Source organism: Dicentrarchus labrax, unplaced genomic scaffold, assembly GCF_905237075.1.
Source record: "Dicentrarchus labrax unplaced genomic scaffold, dlabrax2021, whole genome shotgun sequence".
Classification (NCBI taxonomy): Eukaryota; Metazoa; Chordata; class Actinopteri; family Moronidae; genus Dicentrarchus; species Dicentrarchus labrax.
Window position 1 is genome coordinate 2,191,260 of NW_026136720.1, and position 14,153 is coordinate 2,205,412.

The 14,153-nt window shown below is 40.3% G+C and overlaps 1 protein-coding gene across 1 annotated transcript in view; it reads left to right on the forward strand.

Annotated features, from left to right (window-relative positions):
* immp2l (inner mitochondrial membrane peptidase subunit 2) overlaps window positions 1-14,153 on the forward strand; it is a 121,841-nt gene that overhangs the window by 101,513 nt on the left and 6,175 nt on the right. The window contains exons 4-5 of the mRNA XM_051383509.1: window positions 1,368-1,433; window positions 12,601-12,703. Coding sequence (XP_051239469.1) covers window positions 1,368-1,433; window positions 12,601-12,703 — 169 coding nt within the window. The remainder of the gene's footprint in view (window positions 1-1,367; window positions 1,434-12,600; window positions 12,704-14,153) is intronic.

Genomic DNA, 14,153 nt, shown 5'->3' on the forward strand with positions numbered 1-14,153 from the left:
GTTAGCTCACATTACTTCTCTGTCGCTGAGAGTTTGACAGCCTGGTGGTAACCTAGCAACTGCAGTGAATCAACACATGGCTCATTTGAATATTTAAATGAGCCATGTGTTGATAGGTCACCACACGAAAATGTAACCAATGAAATTACTTATTTTGACACACATTTTTAGCCAATAAGTATTAAACTAACGAGGTAATGTTTCAAAAGGCGACATTTTTAGTCATTTTCTCAAAAGGAGGACAAATGCCCGGACGAATGGCCACCCTAGCTAATCGCTAGCTAAGCGCTAGCTTTGGTTAATGGGTTTAATTGTATTATTCACCTGAAGGAGTGCTAATGTAAATTCTAAGCCAATTGTTAGTTTGGTTAAGGAACAGCTCATAAAAATATTGAAGGTGCATTGAACTTATTTTGTGTTAATATTAAAATCATACAGCTTTAAATTGTATAGTAGTTATTGTTGTTATACGTCATCTAGCACGCGCCGGTAAACGTCCCATGCTGCGTTCATGTAGGCTCGGAAATGCTGAAGCCTACAGAACAAACATCGGTTATAAAACCCTGATACCGATAATTCCCGATATAAAATTTTTTAGTGAATATCGGACATCCCTACACGTTTTGTTCAGCAAGATAATGCTGAATGACACTAATGAACACCACTTTTATGATCTTTGAATCATAAATGCGATCGCTAGAAGTAAAAAAGCTAACATTAGGCTATAAAATAACTAGAGCATGGTCGCAGCACTTCCAACCTGTAATTAAGTCTTGTAATTAAAATGTTCAAGTTGTAAAGTTTGCAAGAGTATAAACACAACGAGGCTGTAAAGACAGACTAGCGAGTCGATAATTGTCCATGCTTCAATGTCACTATCAATTAAATCAATTTTATTTATAGAATTATAACAGAAGTTATCAGCACTTTCAAATAAGAGGTCTAGACCGAACTCTTTAACATTAATTACAGAGACCCAACAGTACCACTAGATATCTCTGTAGTCTCATTTAGACACTTGTTAGTTGTTAGCAACCGCATTTTTTAAGACATGTAAGCTTCAACATTTACAGGTGGGATATTTACTGACAGATTTTATGTTGTAGAACAAAACGTGAAAATCCCTTAAGCTCGTGTTAAGCACAGACAGCTAAAATGCTGAATGCTCATTTCGAGATTTTAGGACTCATTCCTGAAGGACTTTCTAATCCTTTCGATCTTAAACTAGATCTGAATGCACAGACACGATCTCCCTGAAGAGAGTCGTTGCAGCTTACTGCATCACGCTTGTATGATTTTTATTTGGCTGTGTTTTCTTGTTTGGGTTTTACGCTCATTGCCTTATATATGTTTATGGTTCCCCTCAGGTCCCCCAAGAATCCCCAGCAGAAGATCATCAAGCGGGTCATTGGCCTGGAGGGAGACTTCATCAGGTAGGAAGCAGCCATCCTCTCCCTGCAGCAACACATTACAGAAAATGTGACTGAGTCTCTCTAACCAGCGCTGATAAAGGAACTAATATCTTTTATATCACAGCTCTGGTGTAATAAACTAAAGCTATCCTGAGGTTGATGTGAAACAGCTGTCCCACATCTAATCGTATCACTCTGCAGTCAAGAGCTTCACTCCATCACGCTGGTTTCTAATCAGATTAACTGGCATCACCTTGTGGTAAAAATAAATCACTGCTCAGTTCCTGCAGAAACACAAAACGCTCACTGAGGGTAGAAACATGGCAGATTTTACGACTATATTTCTACTTTTACTCGTCTGTGGCACCACACATTTTAATGGCAGATTACTCTTTATATAATGGAGTAATTGAAGATATTTAAAGTCCAGGTGAAATGAAAAATTTAATTTTTAGCCTTTAAGATCACATCCTCGGTTATATTGTTCATATTGTATAACAACGAATGTACAAAAACTCAATTCTTTGTATTTTTATATCAGAATCCAATCATTGTGTCTTCCAGTAAAACAAAATGTGACGCATGCTTACGTCAGCATGAACTAACTGATTTCAACCAATAATATCAAACATTCACCCGTCAATCAATCTTCAACTTTTAGCCACACAGAGCGAAGATTCATTAGTTAGCTAGCGGAGCTCACTGATTACTGTACAAACACAACTTTATCAGAGATTTGGGTGAAACTGGATCAGATTTTATGGAGAGAATATTATCTGGTTTTCCCTCTGACGTCCTCCAGCTAATTGCTAATGAGAGCTGCCGTTAGCGTTAGCAGCCTCCCAGTGAACACAACCTCCAAGACGGACAAAGGACAGTTTGACAACAGCGGTACCGATGTGATTTATGGAGTTTCTAGACAGACTTGTTGCTAAAACTGTGGGTAACAATAATGTCAGAAGAGGTTTGCAGTTAGCTCATGCCGCTAACGTTAGTCAAGTCCCTGCAAACAACATCTCTGTACTCGGGTACTGCATTCAGTCCCAGTCTCACAGTCCAACAGAGTCAGACTGCGTAAGCTGCTGGACTGGGGGGGGGGGGACATAACACACAGCGCTATTGGCAACGGCAACAAGACCCTCTGTAGCTAGAAATACGTAAATATGATGAAGCAAATAGCTCTCTGATTTCTGTTTCACCTGGACTTTAATGTGTAACTGGAATACTTGATGTTTCTATGCAGTAAAAGGTTAAGGTAATGTAAAATGTTGTTGACATGGCAACTTTAAAGCTTTAGCTTTGTTGTACCTGTTAGTGCGACACCTTTATTATTGTTACTGGCGAATATCAGCCTGGGCAGAGGTCTAATCAAGAGTAAACACCTGTGCAAGTGAGCAGGGCCTTTAAAGTTTAATCTTAATGTGGTTAATCTGACAGTTTAACAGCATTAAACATAGTGTTTCAGTGCTGAATGTGTTTTCTACAGATTAAGCTTTTTGTTATTCCTCTGGTGTGAGATGTGTGATTGCTCTGAAGCAGACTTCACTGGAGTATTTGAACGTTTCAAGCTTAATGTTGGCTTGAAATTGGTCTTGAATTGCATTTGAACTGGCATTAAGAACACATTAAGGTTAGGTTGCAGATAGCTATTTTTATTCTTAGTGTGGATGTGTGTGTGTGTGTGTGTGTGTGTGTGTGTGTGTGTGTGTGTGTGTGTGTGTGAGTCATGCTGTTCTCCCTGGATTTCCTTCAGGAAGAGGTGGGAGCTGTTCTCAGCTCTGTTACACTGCGTTCTCGTGAGGAAATGAGCTCCACGGTTCGGATAATGAGACGCAGCAGGAGAACAGAGCGGGCCGGGCTGCTGGCTCTGATACAGCAACTTCTCAAAAACTCACTGTCTGATTGTTGGACGGTTTATCATTTGTTCCAGAGACCATCGTGTCCCCAGTCTGTCTCTCTGCCCATTAGCATTGTGCTCTCTTTCATTCTTACCTCTTAATCAGGAGCATCAGAACAGAAAACTCTCAAACCACCAAAACGTCTGTCTGATGACTGAAGGGATTTTATTACCGTGTCATCATTGTATTACATTATCAGATACGGCCTATGAGACTGTGTCTACGTTATGTCATCATTAGTCACAAGTTTCCGAACACATTTCTGTGCGTTTTCCTTCAAACTTTGCTCTGTGTTAGACCACAAGGTCGAATCTGAACCTCACAGCTTTCAATAAAACCTGATTCTCATACATTTTTTAAGACCGACTCATCGTCCAAACACTGGGTTCTGACCCTGCTGAAGGACATTTAATGCACCACTATGTAAGATTTGTTATGTGTGGGATTTGGCCAGTTGCAATACCACTGTGCGAAATATGGACAGCTTGATTTTTGTCAGCTGATCTGGTCACCTGAGCTTTACTAACACAACCAAACATCAATCAGCAACACAAGAGTTAATATTACTGACTAGTAACAACTCGTCGTCTTACCTGCAGCCTTTTATTTCACCGAGCTCTCTGTAGACAACCACTAAAAGCCAGTCCCACACTCCTTCTGGTGGTACAAAGCTCCTTCATTAGCAGTGTAAATAAACCAACACGCTTTCAGCCTCCAGTCCAGGCAGCGAAGACTGAGCGAACTAGGTTAACAGTTAACTTACTTTAGCAACAAGTAACCCACAAATTGCACTGGACTCCGCGACACTTGCCCTAGCTGATGACGTTTGTTCTAGGTTTGAAATTACACCAGAAGTGCTGCGGTGTAGAATATGTGGCTAGTCTGTTTTTGACAGAAACTGCGACCCGCTCACGTCAAGCAGCGCTGAGCAGATCACACTGGCAGGAAGTCAGACACAGAAACGGCAGAGAGAATCTAGTAAATTTTCAAAATAAAATACAGCGTGCAGACTCCAGATTTTCACACTACATCAACACTGTGGCACCAGGCCAGAAGTCAATCAGTCAGAGGAGATTTGAAGGACAACATACACAAGTAAACAACATTGGACAGGCAACACACTGTGACGACGCTCACGTTATAAAGCCGTGTAGACTTTCAGGGTAAAGCTTTCTGTTTATCAGGAAACTGTAAATTGTTGAGGTGGAGCAGCCGTATTTCAAAATATGAAACCCGAAACGAAAAAGTACATCATGCGAGAACAGACGTGCAGAGGAACCATTCACCCTTTTACAACTCAGTGTAGCATCAAAATGATAGTGAACCTGTCTTAAGGTAGAAAAGTTACAGAACAGGGCTTTAATTCATTACATCATGTAAAGAGCAAGTTTCTCCTTTTTTCCCGAAAATCTGGTGCGGTTGGATAAACTCTTCTAATTCTCTTGCAGAGCGTCAACCAACCTGATAAAACGGAGTGAAATCTTACTTTATGCCTCAAATTTTCTTAATTTGCAGGATTATGGGACAGACGACGTAAACAAACCTTAAATTAAGTTATTAAACCCTGTAATCCTCTAGTGACATTTATCGATTGATATTCTCCTTTTAAAATCTGCTGAACAATGCTAACATCACGACAAGCTAATTAAAATAAAGGTGTATGAAAACATTAATGTCCTTTAATCCCCTTTATGTTGCTTTTGCAAGCCTCCAGCGGTCTTTTTTAATATCACTGATTATTATTGTTCACTGTATGACCATAATTTACAGCTTTTACCAACAAGTCCTTAAAACTAAATAATAAAATGTGGACAAAACCTATTCATATGTAGGGGTTTGAATTAGACTCATCGCCTACAATACAATTCAGGGACATTTTAACACGGAAAAATTTGATTCTATGTAATCTGCTAACATTTGTTTAAATTAAAATAAGCCAATTCTATAAAAGTGACACCTTCAAATACATACATTTTATAAAATACCAGGGAATCCCAAGTATTTATTTGTTTAAGAATTACAGTCATTGAGTTTGTTGCTTTTCCAAAAGACAGACAGACTCAGTGTAGTGATGACTTTCGACCTCGCCCAGTTGGAGCTCAGTTGTGTCTGGAAAGTGTTTATTATCTTGCATATTGTTTCTTGTGCTAGCTGTGTTAGCATCCACAGACTCCTCGTTGCCTGCACAGGTGTTATTGTGCCGTCTCACCAGGTGAGAGTTAAGATCTATTGTGCTACTAGTGCACTTAATATCTGTCTGACAGATCTTACAAATGGACAGACTTCTTCTGTCCAACTTTCCTTCTTATAGAATCCAAATGTCTTCCAGACTTTAGATTTGATGTTGCACTGTAAATTGTGTCGGTGTTGTCGGCGAGCCACATCACACTAACGTTACTCTCGGCGCTCTTGTGGCAAGACCCTGGTGTTGACCTTTTACCTTTCACGAGAGTGGAGACGGTGTTTGCAGCAAAGCTTCAGTCAACAGATCCATAACTTTAGAATCGGACCATCAGCGGTTTGTGATACATTTAGATTGATCCAGGGATCTGCGTACTGATGTAGTTGCCTCTATAACTTTAAAACTGATTTCCGACTTGTATCGGTAAATCTGTACACCCTTAATTATTAGGGGTTCTCAAGCCTTTCGAGGCACGCGATAATCCAGGATAAAATACTGAGGACATTTCCTCCACAGATGTTAGTAATCATGCATGGAGCACAACATGATGCATTAAAACACATCATCCAACAGCGTGACACCCACAGAGTCCCTGTGACAGGCAGCACAAGCCACCCAGTGAACCAGTAAACACATCAGATCTTATACCCACAGTCTGACCCTGCAGCAGCGCTGGTGAGGCTGAGAGGAAGTGGCATGGCATCAGAGGCGTGTTCACAGTATCATAACACGCTATCATCATGTGATTCATCCCGGCAACCACTTGTGTCGGGTGCCATCGTGCAAATTACAGGTCACCGGCTGGGGAGGGGATGAATAATTAACAGGCTTGTGATGGGCTCCCTGGCGGAGGCAGCGCTGACGACGCTGGCTGTCAGCCTGCGTCTTACACAGGGCCAGGCTGACATAAATCACAGCTCCAGTTTTAATTCAACCGCGCGGGTCAGACCGTCTGCCTGCCACATAACCGTCAGCTGTGCAGAGAGAGGATTGTTTTACAGATTCATCTCCAAACAGAGAGGCTCATAGCGGACGTAAATCTCCCAGCGTTGCCGTCAGGGCCAGAGGAAGCTAAGTGGGAGTGTTGACTGAGGCACGGTGCGGGAGGATCCGCAATGAACTAATGGTAACACATAAATAAAGTTTATTTGTCCGTTAAACCATTATACAGGTCCCCTTCCAGCAGGAGGCAGCCATCACTGACACCAAAAGTCACTCCTGCTCGAACAAAGTGACACGACAACACATAAACTACTGCACCCTCAGACGGAAAATGGGCACTGAATAGAAGAAAGGACTGCCTTCGTATTCTGAAAATGAACTTAATCTGTACTTTGACCAGCAAATACAGCATAAATGCTTTCTGCCGTTTTGCTGAGGCTTTTATCAAAATTGCCAAAATCTGGAAACACAAATTGAATTTGGCTTGTTCTCACAACAAAAATAGTGAATTTGCGACCAAAAGGAAGCTCCACATTTGTCTTCCGTTGCTGCCAGGTGCACAGACTGGCCATCATTCACAGAGTCTTCTCAATACGACGCACTCTGCAGTTGGTCCACAGTCAGGTTCGGGTATTAAGATTTGGGATTTATCTCCAGAAAGTTGCACAAATTTAACTGAATTCTGGGTTTTTTTGTCTTTATTTTCATTCTTTCTCATCAATTTGCAATAATCACAGAGTGGATCGTTATAAATGCCATCAGGAGCCAGAGGAACCTGAATTTTCAATCGATTATCCGTCTCATGCTACGGACAGGAAGTTTAATCTTTAAAGCTAGTGTAGGAAACGTTGGCGGAACTAGCAACTAGATTTTGAAGGTATCCAACCTAAAAGAAAAATTCTGTCCCGAACAGTGGCAGCAGTTTTGGGCCCAAACCTAGCAGGTCTAAACAGGTCCTAACAGTCCAAAAACTGAGAAAAATTTAAATTATTCAAATCATTGTTCAATCATTTTCTTTTGTTTCGTTTCATTTCGTTTAGTTTTTCGTTAATTCGATTATTGACTTATCTCCACTACCTCTTCAGCCTTATCTTATCGTATTTCCTTTTTTAAATGTCATTCTTAATTTAACTGTATATTATCCTTCTTATTGTTTTTATTTATTACTTCTGCCTGCTATCTTAAATTACTTTATTTAGTTTTTAGTATAACTTTTAATAAATACTATTGTTATACCTGTAAAATCGACTGTATTTTATTTTCATTTTAATCTTTGTATTCTATTTTAAATGTACCTTCTTTAACTTTTACTCCATTTTGTCTAATTATCATCTTGTCAGTCGTCTGTGAAGCACTTTGAACTACACTTAACTGTATGAAAGGTGCCATGCAAATAAAGTTAGATTGATTGATAGCATTAGTACATCTTTGGACAGAGCTGAACCTCTGACCCTGGCAGTGTTGGTACTTCGCTCTTTGAGCAACACTGGACTGTTTAGGAGGTTGATCGAATCCAGTCACCAGTAAATCTCTCAATCCACATATTTTCATCCAATTAAACTGGGCCACAGTGGAGAGACTGTCAGGTGATGTCAGAAATAATAATAATAATAATAATAATAATAATAATAATAATAATAACAACTCTGACACAAGAGTTTGTCCGTTGACAGCTTAAATCCAAAGACATAATGATGATCAGCCTTCATGAGCACACATCCCCCTCGCTGTCTCGGTGAAGCACTCTAACCCTTTGTTCAGAGGCAGCCCAGATTCAGTAAGCGTGTTCAGACAGCAATAACAAGGCAATTTGGAAGCTCTGTGAAGCGGCGTCACTATATGTTCTTCTTGTTATTTCGGTATGTATGTGTATGTCTGCCGTGTCCAGGAATGGATGAGTGTGTCTGCTGTATCTGGGTTAAACCCCTCTAACAAGACACTGTCTGTCCGACTCAGGTCGGTCTGAGGACGCGCTGGAAGACTTTCAAACACGTGTTTATGAAAAGAGAATCTGAAAAAGAGGGATGCTGGATTCACAGGGTTTTTGGGGTACATGTGAGTATCACCCTCGTAATTTATAAAAGTAAAAACATAAAGTCAGTAACACGTCCCACATGCCCAAATGCAACATGCAACTTTTAAGTGTGTTCTGTCGTGGATAGTATCTATCATCATATATACTGTCAATGGCTCAGAGGCATCCATCATATTCCACGAAAGACAATTTCTCTAATTTCACTGTGAAAAAAAAAAACATCCAGGTTACACAGAAACTTGCTAATTAGGGTCAAAGTATGCGAGGCTGGTTAATGGAGAAAAAGTTCATTAAAAAGAAACTTGCTGGGGTGATTAAAAAACCACAGATTGATGATATAATAGTGTGTGAGGGAGGATTTCTTTCCCTGTCACTGTTCTTCATATTCAAACCTGCTCAAACACAAGGCTAAATACAGTGAAGCAAGTCATCCTTGGTTCTGTAAAGATCCCACAGTTGTTCCTGCTCAAATGTAGCAGAGAATTGGTGTCATATAGGCTGTAACCTTTTTTTTATTTCCTCAAAAAGGTCCCAGCTTGTTTTTTTGGGGTTTTTTTTGTGAGTCAGTAAATTCAGCTGCTGCGGCTAAATCAATATTTATGAATCCAAGGCCTCTTCGGTCAGCTGGCCTCCTGGACCGGCGCACACACACACACACACACACACACACACACATTAAGAATCACAGACAAATTCCCATTTAAAAAGTCACCGAGGCTATAATTCACAATGTTCCCCCGCTAAATGATAAATCAGGACTTGAACAGGCCCATAACAGTCCAGAGGGATGATGAAGGGCGTTGGACCTTCTCCTCATAAACATGACGCACTGATTGAAGCGGCTACAAGAGGAGACGAACACCACCGCCATCCTTATTAGTTGGACTATGTCCTCGGATCAGATCTTCGTTTGAGCGATAAGGCGGCGACGGGAAGTGACGCCGCGGGGATGATTTAGAGGCTGATGATTAACGATAATGAAATGAAAGCGATAATTGTCCTGGAGATTTCATCCGCTATCAATGAGGAGCCTTAACCGCAATTTTCCGTCTGAATCTTGATCTTTCCTTTCTCTTGTCAGAGGTAATGAAGCAATTAATCAACTCATCTGGAACGTCAGAATCTGTTTCAGTTCAGTTCAGTTTCTGTTTGTCCAACTGAGATGTTTCTGTTCGTTTTGCAGATAATGTTCAATATAGAAAGCTACAGGTTCTTACATACATATATACTGTATATAGTGGTGGAACGTACATTTACTCACAAACACATGAAGAGCTTATAGAATATGTTTGTTATAAATTAAACTACCCAGCAGTTTATGAGTAGAGTTGAAACTATTGGTCATTTAATCAATTACTGTTAATAGCGTAAAGAGAACTGCAGTTAGCATCCTGTAGCTCGGGCTCTGTATATTACGTACACCTGACTGAAATTACAATCATATTTAGAATAACCAACCTGAAATGTTCCTATATTTTATTTGCACCATTGGTTCCATGACACTTACTAGCTCGCTGTAAGTACCCAAACTACAGCCAACTAGCTTAGCTTATTGTTAGCTTTGTACTGCTACTTAATTTGTTTTTGGCTAAAATCAACACCATTTGTCAGAATACATAAGTTAGTATCATAGGTAGTTAGTTAACTAACTAGTTATACTAACATATCCACTCAGTATTGTGCTAGCAATAACACTAGCGAGCAAACAAGCTAAGTTTAGCCAGCCATCTGCAAATGAGTCATATTGAGTAACCGGCACCGGCCAGCTAGCAGACAGTGTTTTGCTACATTAGCTAGCTAGCTCCATGTTAGCAAGCAAGCTTCTCTAGTATTTATCCAGCTAAAAGCACAATCAGACAATATGTTCCTCGAGTTTTGCTGTAATGTTAGCTTTGACTTTGGACTCTGTGTTGGACTCTGTGTTGGACTCTGTGTTGGACTCTGTGTTGTGGACTCTGTGTTGTGGACTCTGTGTTGGACTCTGTGTTGGACTCTGTGTTGGACTCTGTGTTGGACTCTGTGTTGTGGACTCTGTGTTGTGGACTCTGTGTTGGACTCTGTGTTGTGGACTCTGTGTTGTGGACTCTGTGTGTGGACTCTGTGTTGGACTCTGTGTTGTGGACTCTGTGTTGGACTCTGTGTTGTGGACTCTGTGTTGGACTCTGTGTTGGACTCTGTGTTGTGGACTCTGTGTTGGACTCTGTGTTGGACTCTGTGTTGTGGACTCTGTGTTGGACTCTGTGTTGTGGACTCTGTGTTGTGGACTCTGTGTTGGACTCTGTGTTGTGGACTCTGTTGTGGACTCTGTGTTGGACTCTGTGTTGTGGACTCTGTGTTGTGGACTCTGTGTTGGACTCTGTGTTGTGGACTCTGTGTTGGACTCTGTGTGGTGGACTCTGTGTTGGACTCTGTGTTGTGGACTCTGTGTTGGACTCTGTGTTGGACTCTGTGTTGGACTCTGTGTTGTGGACTCTGTGTTGTGGACTCTGTTGTGGACTCTGTGTTGGACTCTGTGTTGGACTCTGTTGGACTCTGTGTTGGACTCTGTGTTGGACTCTGTGTTGTGGACTCTGTGTTGTGGACTCTGTGTTGGACTCTGTGTTGGACTCTGTGTTGTGGACTCTGTGTTGTGGACTCTGTGTTGGACTCTGTGTTGTGGACTCTGTGTTGTGGACTCTGTGTGGTGGACTCTGTGTTGGACTCTGTGTTGGACTCTGTGTTGTGGACTCTGTGTTGGACTCTGTGTTGGACTCTGTGTTGTGGACTCTGTGTTGTGGACTCTGTGTTGGACTCTGTGTACATAGAGACACATAGAGATCAGTCCACAGGCAGCAGAGGAACAAAGCTATGCTACACTCTAAATAAAATAAAAAAGTGATTAGAACATTAAAAAAATACATATGGAATCTTTAAATACAGTACTTAGTGCCGGTCCGCGAAACAACAGAAAACACAACATTCCCACCAAGTCTGGTGTTAGCTTTTAGCTCAAAGCTGAAGTTCTTCCTCAAATCAAAAATACATATCATTTCTTTTACCTGTAGACGTATTTATCCTTCTAGCTTGTCTTGGTGTACGTTTCTGTGTTTTGGAGAGTCTGCCTTCTCTAATATTTATGTGTATAATACCATATTTTCCGGACTATAAGTCGCACCGGACTATAAGTTGCATTTATTTAGAAATGTTTTTCACAAAATCCATGACCAAGAACCGACAGAGACTATGTAACTGGACACATTGATTGAAAAAAAAGATTGAGAATTCTACCAGGAATGTTAATGAAGACGAAGGAGTGAAATGAGGTGAGCTGGGCGATATGAAGGCGGCCAATTTACAAAAGATTCACTGAACAAACATGCTGATGTGGTACATGAAAATTTTGCTAAAAATGTGGAGAATGCAATGCAATCAAGCATTTTGTGCGATGTCTAGGCAAACGCCGGCAGCAGAGCAAATACTCGGGAGGCTACCTTATTTAGAAATGTATTTTACAGCAGCCAAGACCAAGAACAGACATTCAATCAGGAAATGGAAGTTAAACACAATAGCACACAGAAATTAACATAACACGCCACCGAGTCCAACGGGCAAGGGTTTTTAGACCAAAGTCCTGCTCATGAATTTGAGATTTCTTCTGTTTTTCTACAATACATTTGTGACTTTGATATATATGTTGATCTGATATATGTGTGTATTGATATTTTGAAGGGACTTAATAGCTTAATTGTACTATTATTGTTCTCGGAGGATCAGAAACCTGGTCGGGGGACCAAGCTTCTGACCTGATGAAGGGCCATGGAGGATCGAAACGTTGTCATTAATAACATATTTTGTGTGGCAGTGAGTAAGTGTGCAGGCTTTTTCATTGATGCCTTGCCTTCTACTTTAAAGGAAACATTACTCAGGGCTTTTCCAGTGAGTCTATTATCTGTCAGCTCAGTATTGATATTGTGAAACTCAACAGTCAGTGAGGAAATTTTAGTATTTTGGTGCTAATGGCACTAAAAGGCAATCAGGCATCTTTAAACAAAATCTCTCGGCTGTTTTAACATCATTAGATTTCACTGCCCAGAGGAATTTATTACAAAAGCCGGATTAAAACCAGAGTTTGTTTTCCTCTCTTCTCTTTAGGACTCTGGGCTATAAGAACCGGTACGTTCGAGTTCCCGACGGTCACTTCTGGATCGAGGGGGATCATCACGGACACAGTCTGGACAGCAACAGCTTCGGACCGGTAAGACCTGAACCCTTGTTACACAACGTCAGCATCAACCAGTCACACTGTGCATCCATAAAGTTTTAGTCACATTTAGGATTACAGATACTGACAAAACTCACTCAAATAAAATACAAATATACAGGAAGTGGGTTTTTCCACTTTGGTAAAATAGAGGACAAAACTAACTTTTTGCAGCCTAATATTTTAGTTAAAAAACATTAGTTATAGTAAGTTAAGTTTTTATATATATATAAGTTTGGTTATATAAGCGTCTAATAAGTTGTATTGCACAATATCTTTCATCAAATTGATCTGAAAGTGACAACAATATCGTTGTCCGCTGTTGTCATTATAGTTGTGGTGTGTCATCTACTAGTGTTGGATATAAAGATATAAAAGATATATTTATAGTTATTAGGGATGCTCGATATTGGCTTTTCTGCCAATATGCGATATTCCGATATTGTCCAACTCTCAATTTCCGATACCGATATCACCCGATACCGATATATGCAGGCTTTTTACACCAAAACTGTTAGGTAACAACATATCTCCTATTGTGGAATTAACACATTATGCCTCATTTTATTGTGATGTCCCACTGGATGCATACATAAATGCAACATGGCTTTCCAAATGTAAACACTGTCTGTGCAAAATAAGAGAACAACTTCAACTTAAGGGTATGGAAAAAGTGCCAATATGGCATTGCCATATTTATTATTTTTTAGAGATTAGTTTTTAGAGAGAAACATTCTGCCTCAAACAACACTTCAAACAATATCAAGACAAGGAAGATGCATATCTTCAGTCCAGAGTAGAAAACAAACACAGTCCTCTTTTAGTCCAAGTACAATGAATGAGTAACTGGCCATAACTTAGAACACTTTGAAATAGTGTTGTAGTTGTGCATTTGTTGTTGTTATACATCATCAAGCGCGCGCCAGTAAATGTCCCATGCTGCGTTCAAGCAGGCTCGGAAATGCTGAAGCCTACAGAACAAACATCGGTTATAAAAACCTGATACCGATAATTCCCGATATTACATTTTTTAGTGAATATCGGCCGATATAATCAGTGGGCCGATATTATCGGACATCCCTAATAGTTATTGTTATTGGTGTTGACCACCCTTTACTTATGACTTGGAAAACAATGACTTGGTCCCACTTCTGCTAGACACTGTAACTAAACTGTGTATATGAAAAGAAACACACACATCCCTGTGTCCAACACTGTTACCATAGTGACTGAACTAATGCAAAGCAGTGGTCCCAAAAACATCTTATCATATTAAAGAAAAACACAATCTCACTCATATTTAACACCAAGACATCGATTAATGAAAAAAGAAGGAACAGGTGAGAGCTGCTCATCCTTTAGTCGAACCTCGCTCTCTTTTGGGAATCTGTTCTTACTTTTTCTGTGATTGCTTCGTACGGTAAACATATGGGATAAAAACCAC